This window comes from Canis lupus, chromosome 6 (assembly GCF_048164855.1).
Source record: "Canis lupus baileyi chromosome 6, mCanLup2.hap1, whole genome shotgun sequence".
Taxonomy (NCBI): Eukaryota; Metazoa; Chordata; class Mammalia; order Carnivora; family Canidae; genus Canis; species Canis lupus.
Window position 1 is genome coordinate 36,158,698 of NC_132843.1, and position 16,794 is coordinate 36,175,491.

A 16,794-nucleotide genomic window follows, 5' to 3' on the forward strand; every position below is an offset into this window, starting at 1 on the left:
GGTGGCACAGCTTGTCTCTGATCTGCTGTCCAGTCCCTAATTCCTGTGGTTCTATCTGCCAAATGCAGACAAGGGTAGAAGAGGTCCTGTCCCGGGGAAATCCCAAATTGATGTTAATACCACAAGTGCAGACCCTCCACCATACTTTGGCCCATTCCAGATGTGTCTTAGAAATGTTAATGAAGGGACACCTGGGTGGCTCAGTAGTGGAGCATCTGCCTTTGGCTCAGGGCATGATCCTGGGGTCCAGGGATCTAGTCCCATAGCGCCTGCCTTCAGCCCAGAGTGTGATTCTGGAGTTCTGGGGATTGAATCCCGCATCAGGCTCCCTGCAGGGAACCTGCTTCTCCCTCTCTGTGTCTCTGCCTCTCTGTGTTTCTTATGAATAAATAAAGCTTTAAAAAAAAAAAAAGAAATGTTAATGAAAAGAATAGTAAGAGCGAGCTCTGAGCTCAGGTTAGGAGGCCCTCTCCTGGCAGCTCAGTCCTCCGAGGTGTCCCATCCCCACCACGAACTCTGGCAGTGGAGCCTTCCAGAAGCTTCTTGTCCTTCCACTTGCTAAGGTCACAACCACATCACAGACTCAGGGCCCTCCTGAACTCTCTGGGATCACCAGGTGGCCGCCTGTCTATGCCAGGTCTTAAACCCCTAAGCATTAAATTCCCTTTGAAACTAGAGGCCTTGGGTGTGGTGTGGTGACAGGTCACAACGATATCTAGATTCTACCCATTACCAGCTTTCTAATTTCACATTTGTCTTAGTGAGGTTTCTGGATCAAAAGACCTGCCAACCAACTTGCCAAAAATGAGACATGTCCACCACATGTAAATTAAATTTGATTCTGGTTTATTTGCAGAATTTTGCTTAAACCAATTTTCATTTCTCCCTGTTTCTCATCATTATATAAAAACTCCTCCTTCGCACAAGCATGTAAAATGCTAAACAATAAGAAGCGAATATTGCACATTTAATGACCAAATAAGTTGTGGTTTTTAAAAGCCACACTAGACATGTGGGAAGGAGAGCATTAAACACACTTAGGAAGTACCTGTGACCCCATAAGTGATTTTAAGCCATTGAAAGAAAAATAAATTCTAACCTTCAGTGCTTGGTGAGACATATTACATTTGCACATTAAAAAATAAGAGTTATTATAAACAACATTCATTCCTTAAGTGATCTCATTATCCCAAAAGAGGGTCAGTTATTTTTTCAAGTTATTGTCCTAAGAAATCAGGGACCTATCCAGACTAGAGGAAGCATCAATTCTATAGCTTGTACAGGACACTCGATGGCTCAGTAATGTGTGAGGATCATTGCAGACCAGAACAAGGTCAGGATGAGCGCCTGGCTGTAAGCCAAGAACTTTATCCAGCTCAACCCAGATTCCAATGGAAGATCAGTAGAATACTTTAAAAAAGAAAAAAAAAAACATGTTTGTTTCCAACATTATACTCTCCATTTTGTTTAAAAGACAACTGAACAGAAGAATATTTAGCAACTACCTCAAAATAAGCCATAAAGTTGGCCCCAAACGAAGAGCAGTTTACACACAAGGGCGCCTTACTGTTACCAGCGCATCACACACACAGGCGGGGAGGCCAGTCTTTGGTGGCAGCTGATGTCGAACCAAGGTCTGTTGTTGGAATTTGCTGCCAAGCGATGTGCCAACCACCGTGGGGGCCGGTGAGAGCCCATGCTGTCACCTGGGGCCTGGGGAGTGAACCTCGCTGCTTGGCCCACACTGCCCTGCCGATCCCCGTGCAGGGGCCAGGTGGAGGGCACCAAAAAGGGGAGTCTGCAGGTGAGTGCCCCCCCCCCAGGTTGTGCCCTCGGAGCCTCCCTGGTCTCGAGCCCATGGATGCCGCCCTCTCGGAGTAACATGGGCTAACTGGGGCACTCTTTCCCAAAGAGCAGCCCTGTTAGATGTTCAGGGGATGAGGACCAGCAAAAGGCACTGAGCACTCAGCCTGGAGACCAGGGGTGGACGAGTGGGGTTGGAGGTGTGATGAGGGCTGGAAATGGTGGAAGATTTGTCTGAGGAGTGAGAGCAGCCCCTGCCTGGCTGGCCTGCTCCAGCCAAAGCGCAATATAGAGCAGTTCTGGGGGTAGGGGGTGGGAGGGTAGCTGGCCCAGGGCCACCTGGACGTGTCCATGGGGGCGGGACTACAGGTCTGGGGGCGGGGCCGGTGGGGAGAGGAGGCAGAGGGGAGGTGGGAGGGGGTCAGGAGAGGAGGCTGGAAGGGCAGGGCTAGGGATGCCTGCTGAGAGAGGCGGGACCAGATGACCCTGCTGACGTCAAAAGTCAGGATTCTACAGCATTTGCTGCCTGCTCCAGAAGAAATTCATAATCTCAGTATTAAAAACCCAGTAGAAACACTGTGTATCACCTTCATTCAAAGGAAGAAAGGGCATGAACACTCTACTAGCCTGGACAATTGGACACACTGACATTAGCAACTGACTGGGGGAATGGGGTTGGCACTTGATTAAAGTGACATTAGGCTCCTCTGGGGGTTTTCATTTTTTGGACAGGCTTGTTCCGCCTGAGAACAGAGACGCTCCGGCAACACCAGGAAGCAGGTATGACTGAGCCCCAAACAGATCAGGAGGTTCTCTGAGGACCCAGGAGCTGTGGGGACCTGCACATGGGTCCTGGCTCCTCCATCAGGCTGAGCAGACGCACGAGTACAACCTCCAGTCCTCAGCATCCGTGCCTTCCAGCTTCTTCCCAGCTTCCCTTGTCATGGCTGGTGCAGGAGCCAGGAGATGGGGGAAGATGGAATGTGCCTCTCAGACACATCCTCTGGTGCTGCAGAGCCAGGGGGAGACGGGTGCAGAAGCAGGGGAGGTGCCCGTCCTTGGCCAGGTGCCGCCCAGGGGCACACGAGGGGAAGGTCTGTGCGAGCTCAAAGCAGGCAACGGTCTTGGAAACTGGCCCTGTGCACCCCACACTGAGACCACTTGGCAGCAAAGGTACATCACTCCTGGAAGCCAATGGGAGGAGGTCTGTTCTGCCCCAGGAGGCGACAACAGCGCTGCCACCTTTGGAACTATCTTATCACACTGTCTTGAAAGTGCTTTCTTAGCCCAGAGCCACTCTGAGGAGGCTGTATGACAAGCAGAGCTTCCACTGTTGATGCGCACGAAGGAGTTAGAGAGGAAGCGCTCTCATGGACCATCCCTGATGGTTCAGTTCCAGTGGCAGGTGAGATAGAGGATATCAGGCCTAAGAGTCTGCATCCACTTTAACTGCAGTCCCTGACAGGATAGTGTGAGGGCCCTAAAATTCATATTCTTGCCAGCTACAACCAAAGAGTGATTTTATTTATTATAATTTTTACAGACCAAACACATTATAAATATTACAAACCTTTGAAAATTAATAGATTCATCATAATTTTCTTTAAAATGTACATACTGTCACTCAAAATTTTCACATTCTAGGATATCAATAATTTCAGCTTCCTCAGACGCAAAACAACCCTTCCTGTCACAAAACCTCTGTGGCCACACCGGCCACCAAACTGCTCACAGCTTCTACCATTTTCTTACACAGCACAGGGAAGCTGACTGATGTCGACAACGGGGAGAAGCCAAACCCAGGCTAGCTCTGTGACGTGCCCCTCTTGAGATGGCACCTGGTGCCCTCCACAAATGTGGAGGCTGCACAGGGGTGATCGTCATCTGTGAGGCAGAGTGTTCTGTCCAACTAGAGAAGTTCAAAAGGAAGGAAAGCTCCTGTACCCTTCCACACAGGGGAAGCACTCCAAAAGGGTATCTGAAAAGAGACAATCACTCTGTTAACCTACATCCCTACCCCCTGCTAGGAGCTCAGTTCAGATGTTTTTACATAAATATCCTTGGGTTATAAGTAGCCTATGAACAGAAGACATGGTATGCAAGCTGAACAAACAAAATCAATTCTGAGCCAAGGGAATGAGGAAGACAAAAGTCAAGCTGCTCATTCTGCGGGGAAAACAATAAGAGCAAGACGCCGGCAACAGGACAAGGCAAGGCTACAGGTGGGTGTTGGGAAGGAGTGAGCTGTAAACAATAGAAGGCACAGGGCTATGGGGAAAAGCCAATTTTCCACAGACCAGGGCTTCAGCAGGTATGCTGACTTCATCTGAGTTTAGATGTGGGATGAAGAAACAAGCAGGGAACAGAGCATCAAGGTCTCAGACTGTCTCTCTCTCTAGACAGCAAAGCTTTTAGATTTCAAGCCTGCTATCTACCAAGAGTTGCAAACTTTGGTGTCTCCAGGGGCTGGGGGAGCCATGGGAATGAAGGAATGGGCTGGGACAGGCTCAACATGGATTATGTCTATAATGACCCCACCCTCCACCAAGGGATCAAACAAAACACGCCTGTGCACAGTCTGCTCATCACATGCCACCTAGGTTGACACGGGCATCTTCTCCATGAGGACCACAGCTGGATGGGAATGGACTTGTCACCATCTCTGCCATCCACTATAAGCAGGATCAAGTGGCCACTTTTTAGACAATGACTTGCTTTAATTCAACATTCTTACCTCCACTCGGAGGGAAGGGATACTTTTAAGCTGGTGTTATTTCCCCATATTTGAGAAATGCAGAAATTTTCAAAGCTTGTTTTACACCTTGAAGGAACATAAATGGGATTCGAAAGTGAGGGTTCTACATGATTCCCAAAGCAGTTAGATCTGGCACAGTATTCTTGAGATTTAAATAAAACAGGGATGCAAAAGAGCCCCGGGCGGGGTCCTATGAGGTGACTGGGGATCCAGCAGCTGAGAGTGGCTCTGTGCCCAAGTGAGACTTAGTAAGTTTCTTGTTGGGTAAACATAAAAACTAAAAAGGCCCCCGGAAGTTTCTAGAACTAAGAAAGCACACATACACACGCATACACATGTGCGCATGCGTGACAGAATTATTTAGTGCCTCCCAACTTGCATCTCAGTCGGGATGCAACTAACTCATTGGCCAAACTGAGCTCTGCAGTGAGACTGAACAAAGTTACTTGTGCAACAGCAAAGTTAAATGTAAACATAAACAGCAATAGGGTTTCTTGTGATACTCAGTGTTACTATCGTATGTTGTCCAAATAATGCACTTCTGGATAGAGACAGTTAACAAGAAGAGCCAGGAAGCTTTTTCCATCTTGGAGGCAATGGCCAGGATGCTTTATAAATTGTGCAGCTTGTGATATCTGGTTCTGGTATTCAACATACTGCTTACTTGAGGTCAAGGATTCAAGAGCAGTTAGAGCCTAAAAGACACAAAGACACAAGGGTTAACCACATGGACGCATATAATGTGATTCCCACAGGTGCAGCACACCTGCCGTTATCTGGTACAACTGTGAGCCTCCGAGAACCTACAGATCTAGGAGGAGGAGTCCCAAAGGCAGGCAGTGATTAACCACAGTGGGACCATTGAGTTGAGCCAGCAACTCAAGCTTCTCTGGCTTCTGCCGCCTTCCACAATCCAGCCCTCCCTCTTCCTGGCCTGTGCTATGTCTCAAGCCTTCCCCATGGACAGCCACTGCTACAAGCAGGCTGGCCTACTGCCTCGTCCTCCTTCACGCCAGTGCAAGCACAGAACCATTCCCACCTGCTGCCTCTCCTCCTAGAGCCCAAACTGGAAATCCCTGGTGCCAGTGGCCTGTGAGATGTTGGATTTGCTGTCGGGTTTGTTCTTAGGTTACAAAAATCATGTTTTTAAACTAAACATATTAAACTGTAGGAAATTCAAAAGAAACCAGTATCTGAGAGCTGCTGAGGGTAAACAATAAGGTAGTTCTATCAAGTCAACAAAGTACAAATCAAGTTCCTCCGGCTTTGCCCATTACAATGCTCATTACAATGAAGGTGTTCCCGTGGCCCTCTTTGGGAATAAGGAAAAATATTTTTTAATTCCATAATTTTATACTGTCCTTTCTTCATAGTGGGAGAAGAGAAAAAAACTATTTGGAGAAAACAAAATAGGAACAATGGTTCTTGGTGGAGGGAGAGTTTTATTTTCCAGCTATACAGGCTCACCCACCACCAGGGATGGTGAATATGACCATAAAGTCCCCCACACCTTCCCCTCTCGGATACAGTGACCACTACACTAGAGAATACAGATTAAATGGTGGAATTTGCTTGGCTCAGTAAACAAGGAAGAAGATTCTGAGGATGGTAAATTAACCAGCAGCTTAGAAATAAATGGCTGAAGAAGGACGTTTTGGAGTGGAAGCTAAACTGAAGAGATTTGGGTACCAACCTAACTGCTGTGTGAAGAGAGTTCAACCTAAGAACAGGATCAATGGGGACATGTAGGAGTCCTCACTCTAAGGGAATGAAGGCAGAGGTGAGGCCCAGGGGACTTGCTAGCATTGGACTTCTCAAATACACCTGGAAATGCATCACGCTGACTTCACAACTGGCCCTGGGGAGAATTGCCTGCCTACCTATGACAATTCACACATGGCTCCAGATGACATTAGGGACTCAAATAGCAGTTGTCAGGTCAGTCTGTGACATGTATCGGGTATTAGAGAAACCAAGAAGCCTGCAAAGAACCTGCTGACTGGATCACTGGATGTGTGCTCTTAATAACCAAGAGATCACTCTGAATGTGGCTGGCTCAGACTCTGCAAGGCTGCAAGGGAGGGAGAGCTGAGGGTGTGAGCGCCTACCATTCACAGAGAGGACTGTGCAGCACAGAGGGGGAAGCCGGAGCCACCAGCCTGAGCGAGTCTCGGCCCCACCCTCTCTGCTCCACTTCCTCACTGCACAACCAGGATAGACACACTTTCTATGGTACAAGGGGTTATAAGGATTCAATGAGTTAAAACTTTAACTCATTAATTTCAAGTGAGTTAAAATTTACAACAGTGCCGGCCATGTAGTGAGGACTCAAGAATGCTTGCCATCATTTTACCTGAGACTCTTCTGTATGCACGTGGCGAGCTAGTTTACAGATGCAAATAGTTATGGGGATGGGACCACTGCCATGTGGCCTTTCTCCGTGTTTTTAGAACAAACTATAATTTCTCATAGCTGCCATTCTGTCCATGGTTGGTTATTCCAACAGCAGCCAACAGTGGTTAATGTCCAGACTCATACAACAGGACCCCCTTCCTTGGTTCCAAGTTAGAGCTCAGCCTACCTAATCAGTCTAGGCTGTGGCTCCATTGTCCGTGCCAGCCCCCAACCCCCAGCAGGTGACCGGCCGGTCAGCACACAGTCATGTTCATCAGACTGGCTGGCTTGCCCATGGCCCTGCTTCTTGTACGATGGCACTGACAGTGCTCTAGGCAAGCACCTACAAAGATGGTCCAAAATCCGAGGCAGCCATATGCACTAACCATTTACCAGAACATAGAGCATACTGAAGAGCCACTCCAGTAAGTCATGTCATCGTGTTGTCATCATGTGTAAAGACCACAGCTGCCACCCACCTGCCTCCTGAGCAGGCCTGCTGGAGGACTCCTACCCCATAATGGTAACACTGTTTTTACTGACCTGTTGAGCTTTTGGGGTCAGATGTAATTCCGAGCCAGGCTTCAAACGGATCTGATCCTCTGAAGGAACCTGAACTGAAAGGAAGGCGGCCATGCCTCGAGCCACCACTCGAAACCTTGGGTGTCAGGAAGAGGTCAGAAGTAAGTGACTATTAAAGCAAAGATTTTAAAATAAATACCACAGTTTCTCTTTAAAAACTAGATAAACACATTCCAGACCTAATGTTGCTAGCCTCTGCAAGAAAACTTTTTAGATTTTATTTATTTATTTATTTGAGAGAGAGAGAGAGCAAGCACAAGCAAGGAGAGAGGCAGAGGGAAAGGGAGAAGCAGACTCCCCACTGAGCAGGGAGCCTGATGTGGGGCTCAATCCCAGGACCCTGGGATCATGACCTAAGTCAAAGGCAGATAGATGCTCAACTGACTGACCCACTTAGGTGCCCCCCTCTGCAGGAAAATCTTAACAGTGATCAAGAAGAAGTGTTCATCTTCTTTCCATTATCACTGCCTGAACAATGTAAGCAAAATTCAGACTCAAGAATAAAAGCATTGCCAACACGTAGAATAATTGGAACTCTCAGACATCACTAGTGAGTATGAGAAATGGCACAGGAAAACAGGTTCTGGCAGTTACTCAGTAACCTAAGCAGAGAGTGACCTTATGACCCATCAATTTTGCTCCTGGGCATATACTCAAAAGAATGGAAAGCAGGTGTTCTAACAGAAATCTGTAAATGAATTTTATAGCGGCACTCTTCACAACAGCCAAAAAGTGTAAACAACCCAAATGCCTATCAACTGATGATTGGATAAACAAAATGTGGGACATCCATACGACGGAATATTACTCAGCCATTAAAAGAAATGAGGTAGATATATGATAAAACATGGATGAGTCTTGAAACTTCATGCAAAGTCACAGAAGCAAGACACACATACTAGATGATTCCATTTATATGAGATGTCCAGAATAGATACAATAAAGTCAGAAAATCAGCTGGTGGCTGCCAGGATGCAGGGGAGAGGGGTTCAGGGGGTACCTATTTCATGAATATGGGATTTCCTGCTGGGGTGGCAGAAACATTCTGGAAGGACACAATGGTGACGGTTGCAACAACATTGTGTATGAACTAACTGCTACTGAATTGTACAGTTTAAAAGGGCTGTCATAATAAACTTAGTGTTATGTGTAGTCTATCACGATTTAAGGGAATCAAAATCACATACTCCTGCTAAATTCTATCACAAAGAAACATGATGTGAACTGGTTTGGACAAAGTGATTCCCAAAGTTGCAGCAAGAGGATGGGCTACTCCACAAGAATGCTGACATCAGAATGGTAAAAGAACTCTCTTCAACACTGATAAGGCTTTGGAAAGAAAACCATTATGCAAATAAGTGAGATAAATTGGGAGGCTAGTGGCAAATTCTTTCATGCTTTGGAATATTTAGCAACAAAAACTTAGACTTGTTTCTCATTACTTATTCTTATCAGTTAATTTTAACTCATCTTGACTTAGAGCTCTAGGAGACGGAGTCCCTCATGGGACCTGGACTGCCCTGACAAAGTATGCAGTGAAACAGCTAAGTGGGTGTTTTAACCGAACCTTGCACATCATCACTGGCTCAGAACCAGAGAGACATCAGGACTGTGGTCAGGTTACAAAGTCAAAATGCAACAAGAGATGCTACTAGGAAAACATTCTTTAAACATGAAAACGACCCAGCAATTGCATTGCTGGGGATTTACCCCAAAGATACAGATGCAATGAAATGCCAGGACACCTGCACCCCGATGTTTATAGCAGCAATGTCCACAATAGCCAAACTGTGGAAGGAGCCTCGGTGTCCATCGAAAGATGAATGGATAAAGAAGATGTGGTTTATGTATACAATGGAATATTACTCAGCCATTAGAAACGACAAATACCCACCATTTGCTTCAACGTGGATAGAACTGGAGGGTATTATGCTGAGTGAAGTAAGTCAATCGGAGAAGGACAAACATTATATGGTCTCATTCATTTGGGGAATATAAATAATAGTGAAAGGGAATAGAAGGGAAGGGAGAAGAAATGGGTAGGAAATATCAGAAAGGGAGACAGAACATGAAGACTCCTAACTCTGGGAAACGAACTAGGGGTGGTGGAAGGGGAGGAGGGCGGGGGGGTGGGGGCGAATGGGTGACGGGCACTGAGGGGGGCACTTGAGGGGATGAGCACTGGGTGTTACTCTGTATGTTGGCAAATTGAACACCAATAAAAAATAAATTTATTAAACAAATGAGAAAAAAATAAACATGTTTTTTAAAATATAAAGATGTAATCAGGTGCTGCCTTTTTTTTTTTTTTCTCCTAATCTGGGGGGATCCTAGCCCTAAGTCAAAAAACCTACCAAAGTGTCACAATCCCTGAGGAGGAGCAGATGCCGAGGCCCCCTTAGGAGAGCAGGGGTAGGTGCTTCCTTACCTGTTAGACAGGGGGGACTTCCGGCCCAGCCCAATTGCCCCCAGCAGCCCAGAGCTGAGCCTCTCCTCGGCCAGCAGACTCAGCCTGCTCTGAAGCATGAGCAGAACTCGAATGACAGATTCTATCAAGACTGAGTCACTCTGCTCTGTCTGAATCAGGGACAGCTGCAGGACTTGGTGCCACCACAGGAACAGCTTGGCCTCATCCTGCATGGAGCTGCGGAGGGAGGCCCAGGAGGAAAATAAAATCAGAAGTGGATTCTTTCCGCTCCCATTTAACTGAAAGTCCACATTTGAATTTTATGTAGAGGGGACATTTAGTACTTTAAAAGCTTAGGCTAACAGGTAATAATATGAATACAGTGAGTGCAGTAGTATAGCCATAGGGCCAACACACCTTGGATACACCTGTTCCAACCACTTGCTTAAGAGAAGCAGCACTTTCATTTCGTTCCTTAGAGTCTGTTCACTATTTAAACACTGAAGCAAGTAGACATAAAGAGTCAGGTAACTGCTGAGGGACAGGCATTCCTGCAGAAATTCTTCTATGGTGAGCTCAGGCACTTGAAGGGACACCAGAATGGGGCCCCATCCTAAATTCTGATTGAGGGAACCTAAGAAAAGAACACCAAGAAAAGATAGCAAGATAAAAACAGGAATCAAATCATTTAACTGCTGTAATGCATCTTTTAACTTTAGGCTTTAAGTCAAGCCCATGTGGGCCCCGGAGAGCAACCAAGGGACACATGCATGGTGACTCAGACTGGAAACCTAACACACTAACTGCCTATGCCCCTGCTAGCCACTGCAGAGGGACAGAAGTCAGAACTAAGCACTGTGTTCTCGCAGTTAACTCTTCTCATCATTCTATGGTCATTAAAATTGCAGGTAGACACCAGTGGCCTGTCCAATCAACTAATGGTCTTAACTTCATCCGATACCTTTTAAGTATGTTATGAATACTTAAGCTTTTCCAAGGAAAATTCTTATTACTCTATCCAACTGAAGTATTTCCACTTTTCAAAGCTTAGCTAGACTCACACTTCAAAGGAAATCGATTGAAAAAAATTGTTTTGATTTTAGTAACATGAGTGAATTTGAAGCAGGAGTATTATCCTAATTGTTCTCAATTCTTTGGGGGGTGGGGAAATGACCATGGGGAGATGGTGACATGCACAGCACCTTCCATGGGGGGACATGGGGACATGTCATGGGTGGCCAAGAAAGGGCAGGTATGGGTTATGGTTATCTCCTGGCATTCTTGCTCTAATATACTTCTTTCTCTCCTACTGTATGCACAATGATGTGTTACTGGGTATTAGAGTGGAGTAGTGCAAACCTGAACAATTCTTAACCAGACCATGTTGTTTCCAGAATCAGAGTTTAGGGAATAAGAAAAATATTAAAAAGGGAGGAGTGGGATGAGAATTGACCTCTTTGTAATAGTTCAACAGATGTGACAAAAATCAGTGAAAGACTACATGAAAATTCATTGTAACAAGTGACAAAAATAGAAAAAGAACATAGGGGTCTTATATAAAGATTCTGGTTTATAGCATTTGAAGAGTATGGCTCTTACATGATGTGTCTACCATAAAAGGGCGAGCCTGACCTCTAAATCCACTATGAAATGAATTAGAGGTTCCCTCCCCAGAAACATGGTTGTACTAACAGACACGGGCCATAGGTTCTCATGCTAACCGCAGATCTTTGCAAACAAAATACATACTAAAGTATCAGCCATATTAACAAGGAAATATGAATGGTACAATCACCCATTGGGGAGGGTCTAAAAAGGTACCTCCTTGTGATAAAGCTTCACTCTCCCCTGGAAAGGACCACCCTAAAAGGAGCTTCATACCTTCTTTGAAGTAGGCAGCAATGCAGGCTTCTGTGGTCTCAGCCATGTGGCGGACAGAAGCCAGGCTCTGACAGGCTGCTGTTAAGAGGGGCAGGACCACCAGCCCGTGCACTTTCTGCCCAATCCAGGTCCGCACACTGCCCCGGAGGAACTCTGCTGTTGGAATAGTGGCATTGTTCATCATCATTAGGACTTCCATAAAGAGGCTGCTGAGGGCCATGTGGCGGGTCTGGCTGTCCATGTCTGCAAGGGAACACAGACACACCATAAGAGGCTGCCGGAACAGCCACGGACATGTGAGCAACCTAGGCTGCACTCCAGGCACATCTTAGGACCACACTTGAAGGACCAGAGCGAGTACTCTGGATGGTGCTTGGCTGTTAAGGATCAGATGCTGCACATCAGTACTTTTTAAGGGCACAGTAAGGAACCACCCAGAGATCCCTGGTTACAGCAGGTGGCCGAGTATAGTAATCCTTTCATAAAGACACATATCAAGCTGGTATGGAAGACTAAATTATTTATCAGAACATGCTTACTTAGACTTTAGCTGCCAAAATTTGCTCATTTGGAAAACCAAATACACAGATCTCAGAAGTCACCTGGTAAACTGTTTAGAAAAAAATACCTCCGCTCTCATCGTTGCCAAAGCTGTCGATATTCTGGAGTAATTTATAAGGAAGAGAGATTATTATTACTTAAAACTAAATATAGAAGAGAAAAATCTTTTTAAGCCTTCTTAAAAGAGCTGCTAACTTAGCATCTTTTGTTTTTTTTTTTAAATAAGAAAAGTGGACAGACTGATAATATAAATAAATCTTTCCAAAAAATTGAGAGATGAAAGGGGCACAGCATGCAAGAAAAAGCAAATTCATTGGACAAGAGACCTGCAAATGAGCAGGTTACTGAGGTGGGTTCCTTCCTCTCATCTCAAAATAGAAAACCTCTTTTACCAGGAATTTGTAGAGAAAACTATTCAACAGGCTATAGTTTCTACCAAGTACTTCTAGCTCTCCTTGAGCTAGGTAACATTTTTCAATAGACTAGAAATGGGGCTTTGTCACAACAAGGCTTTGGTAGTCATACGAGTGAGAGCAGGGGAGTCTGGGTCTTACTCGCCACACCATTAAATCAAACTTGCCCACCTGCAAGTTACTAATTTAATGTTACTACAAGACCTACTTATCAAGCATGGACTTCAGAAACCAAAGTTCTAGACGTAAGCTCAACAATATATGTGTGTGAGTACGTATTTTGTCATGTATTCCTGTGGGTACACGCATTCTTCTCTAAGGCCGTAACTCCGAAGTTCAGTTCAAAAGCAACTGTAATTATAATTTGCCTTTTAAGGATGACTCAGTAACAAAAAACTAGTACAGTAAGCCTCCTAATAGATCCCTCCCTATGCATCATCAATACAGTCAACAAATGTTTTCTTAAAAACCAGATCTGATCCTGTCACTCTTCTAATGAAGATCTTTCTAAAATGCCTTCCTCTCCTGTGCTTGGCCAGCTATTATATGACCTTCACAGCCTAAACACATTTGATCAATTCTAGAACCATTTCTCCAGTATCACTTGCTAATTTTTCTTTTTTTCTTTTAACATCAATTGGGTGTTACTGGCTAGAGGGGATGATACTAAAGAGATAGGTGCACTACCTCATTCCATGCTTACCGTGTGCATATGAAACAGTACAATTATTATAACCATTTTGCAAATGAAGTTATACAATTTGTACAAGATCACATGGTTAGCAAGTGGAAAGCCCAGTTAGTCTGGTTCCAGAATCTGCTTTTTAACTACCACATTATATATGCAGTGCGGTAAGTCTAAATGGCAGATGTATTCAAGAAATTCCAATTAATTTTTGGTTCACCAATTCCAACCAACTCAGACAGCAACACTAGCTTTCAATTGCTATGCTTCCCTAAATACTATAGTTGCCTATTTTCAAACAGTATTTAAATAAGCATTAAAACGTTTGTGAGATTCACCCATGTGGTGGCAGATTCTGACTGCTACATTCTATTATGTGGATATACAACAACTCAACCTTCCTACTAAAAACATGGGTTGTTTCTGGTCATGGACTCCCTCAGATACATACCTATAGACACTGTTCACATTTCCCAGGGCACAGGTGCATTTCTTTTGGAATATTTCAAGGATCAGAATTCTGAGTCATAGAATATATAAACTAGTAGATGATGGATGCCCAACTTTTAAAAATGGTTGTATCAATTCCCTCTGATCAGCAGATGAGTTACACTGATCCACATATTCACCAATTTTGTATTGAAACTTTAACTGTATTCATTCTGGTGGATGTATCATCACCTGTCACTATATGCATTTCCCTAATTATTAATATGGTTAGCACCTTTCCATGAATATTAGATATTCTCTTTTGTAGAATATCAACTCAAGGGTCTTGTTCATTTTTTCTACTGGGTTGTGTTTTTCTTCTTTCTTGTATCCAGTGTAATAATTTTTGTCACTCATATTTAATGTAATTACTGATGTAACTGAGTCTAAATCTACTATCTTACAATATACTTTCCATTTATTCCTCCTATTCTACATTCCTTTTTCTCTCTTTTGCTTCTTTTCATTATTTCTTATTCTACTTTTTCTCTTTTGGTCTGGAGGTTAAACACCATTCCAACATTCTTACAGTGGTTGCCTTACAAATTACATGTGCACTCTTGACTTTTCAAAGTCGGCTGTTAACTGGCTCCCAGACAGTGCAGGGGCTCTGTAACATTCTAACTCCTACTACCTCTCCCTGCTGGTGCCACAACCCCAAGAGGCATTACTATTATTATTGTTTTAGACGGTCACATTTCGTGTAGATTTACCTACACATTAATCTGCCACTTTCATTGTTCTTCACACTCACTCTCTCCCTACTTATGTTCTCCAGATTATTATCTCTTTCCTGCTAGAGTTTTTGGTTGTATTTTGCTATTCTTTTATAACTTCTCAAGCTGGATTCTTATTAACCTTCATCTTTTTAAAATTTTAATATAAGCATTTAAGGCCAAGAAATTAAGCCCCACTTTAGCTGTACTCCACAAGTTTTGAAGCATTCTGGTTTTTTATCCAGTTCCAAATCTTCTAGATTTCTATTATGACTGTTTCTTTGGTCATCAGTTATTTAAAAGTTTGCTTCTTAATCTCCAGTGTATAGTTATATTTTGTTACTGATTCCTAAGTTCACTGCACTGTGGTTAAGAGTTTGTGTGGTCTGTTCCAAACCAGTCCTTTGGAATTGGTTGAGACTGGCTTTAGGCTGAACAAGGGTGAGGTTCCTTACCTGTTCTGTGGTAGACTCACACCATGTGAGTTCTGCATGTACAGGGCACATCCTTTTCCACGTGCACATTACATTCGGCGGGGCCCTTCAGACCTCCTAAAGCCTCACTGATTTTCCTTCAACTTCATCCTTTACTGTGAGATATGTGGCAAAATCTCTTACTGTGAGTGCATCTGACATTTCTCTTCCTAATTTTGTCAGTTTTCACTTTAGGTGTTTGCAGTTGCTACTGTATCATTAAGTACAAATACATTTATCATTCTTCTATCCTCCCGGTGAATTAAACCTTTTATCAATTTCCAAAGACTTTTTTTTTTTCAAAGACTCTACTAACGCTTTTATTTATTTATTTATTTTGTCATGCAACTTCAAGGCAGGAAAGTACCCTAGATAACATCTGGCTCCGTAATGCTTCCTGCCTCACAGTCCTATCTGTCCAATATTAATCTAGCTATGCCAGCTTTCTATTTTAATAATTGCCTAATATGACTGCCTTATCGAAAGCTTTCTGTATCTTATGTTCTATATGTACTTTTCAGAAACAGCTTAAAGCTGGATGTTGTTCACTGTTAATCCGGTCTGACAAACTTTGTCTTTTAAGTTGAATTTGGTACATTTACATTTACTGGTGTATTTAAATTTCACCATCTTATTTTGTTTTTTTTTACTTACCTTCTCCAACCTTCTTTTCTTGCCGTCTTTGGACTGAATGTATTTTAGCCATTCCTTTTTATCTCCTTCCACTAACTTGAAAAATTATACATTTTATTTCTATTTCTATTCTTTTAGTGAATTCCTTGGTAATTTCAACATTCCCATTTTATCAAAATGCAAATTTAATCAATTTATTGACCCTCTCCAACAATACTAAAACCTTACCATGCTTTTAACTCAACCTCCTTCCTAACTTTTATATACTCGCTAATTATTCCAATATCTTGTCTTCATGTGTGAGTCTGACTTGCTTGTGCTGCCTTGTTTCCTTGTGTGGTTTATGATTTTTTTTTTTTTTTTTTTTTTTTTTTTTTACTATTGGTTCATAGGCCTTGGAATTCTGAGGTCAGAGTTGAAGATGGGTTTCTCTAAAATGGCTCTGTGGGTACTTTCTACCAGGCATCTAATGGGCTGCCAACCCAGAACAACTTGAACTCAGTTCCCAGATTGAGGTATTTTTCTCTGGACCAGTCTAGGTAGTAGGAATTTGTGCCTCAAACACACATGAGGGTCAATTTATACCTACTAATTTTTAAAAGAGGTAGCTCTTTCCCCATCACACAGACATCTGACCCAACACCCGGGTCAAATAGATCACTCTTTGCTTTCCTCTTCCAGGAGCAGGTTTATCTCTGGCTCATCCTTACACAGAGGATGCCATGTCTTGGCATCCTCACCCAATGCATACAAGATCTCCTTTCAGGCCCTCAACTCCAGCAGGCCCTGGGCTTTAATGCCCTCCCCTCCCAGTCTAAGACAGTTCCAGAAAAGCCTTCAACAGGGAAGCCAGCCTCAGCACTACATCTACCTTTACAGGTCACTTAGCTCCCGACTTCTAAGATTTTCCACCACCTCATGGTAAGTTTCACCGTTGGTTTCTTAAAAACATTTTGTCCAGCATTCTTAGTTGTTTTCAGCAGAAGCAGTCAGGATACCCAG

The 16,794-nt window shown here is 43.8% G+C and overlaps 1 protein-coding gene across 1 annotated transcript in view; it reads right to left on the reverse strand.

Moving 5' to 3' along the window:
* Positions 1–3,306: 3,306 nt before the first annotated feature.
* Positions 3,307–16,794, reverse strand: part of EPG5 (ectopic P-granules 5 autophagy tethering factor) — a 101,024-nt gene continuing 87,536 nt past the window's right edge. The window contains exons 40-44 of the mRNA XM_072829457.1: positions 11,823–12,065; positions 10,359–10,575; positions 9,963–10,178; positions 7,496–7,610; positions 3,307–5,253 (exon numbers count right to left, since the gene is read on the reverse strand). Of these exons, the coding sequence (XP_072685558.1) occupies positions 5,071–5,253; positions 7,496–7,610; positions 9,963–10,178; positions 10,359–10,575; positions 11,823–12,065 (974 nt within the window). The 3' untranslated portion in view covers positions 3,307–5,070. The remainder of the gene's footprint in view (positions 5,254–7,495; positions 7,611–9,962; positions 10,179–10,358; positions 10,576–11,822; positions 12,066–16,794) is intronic.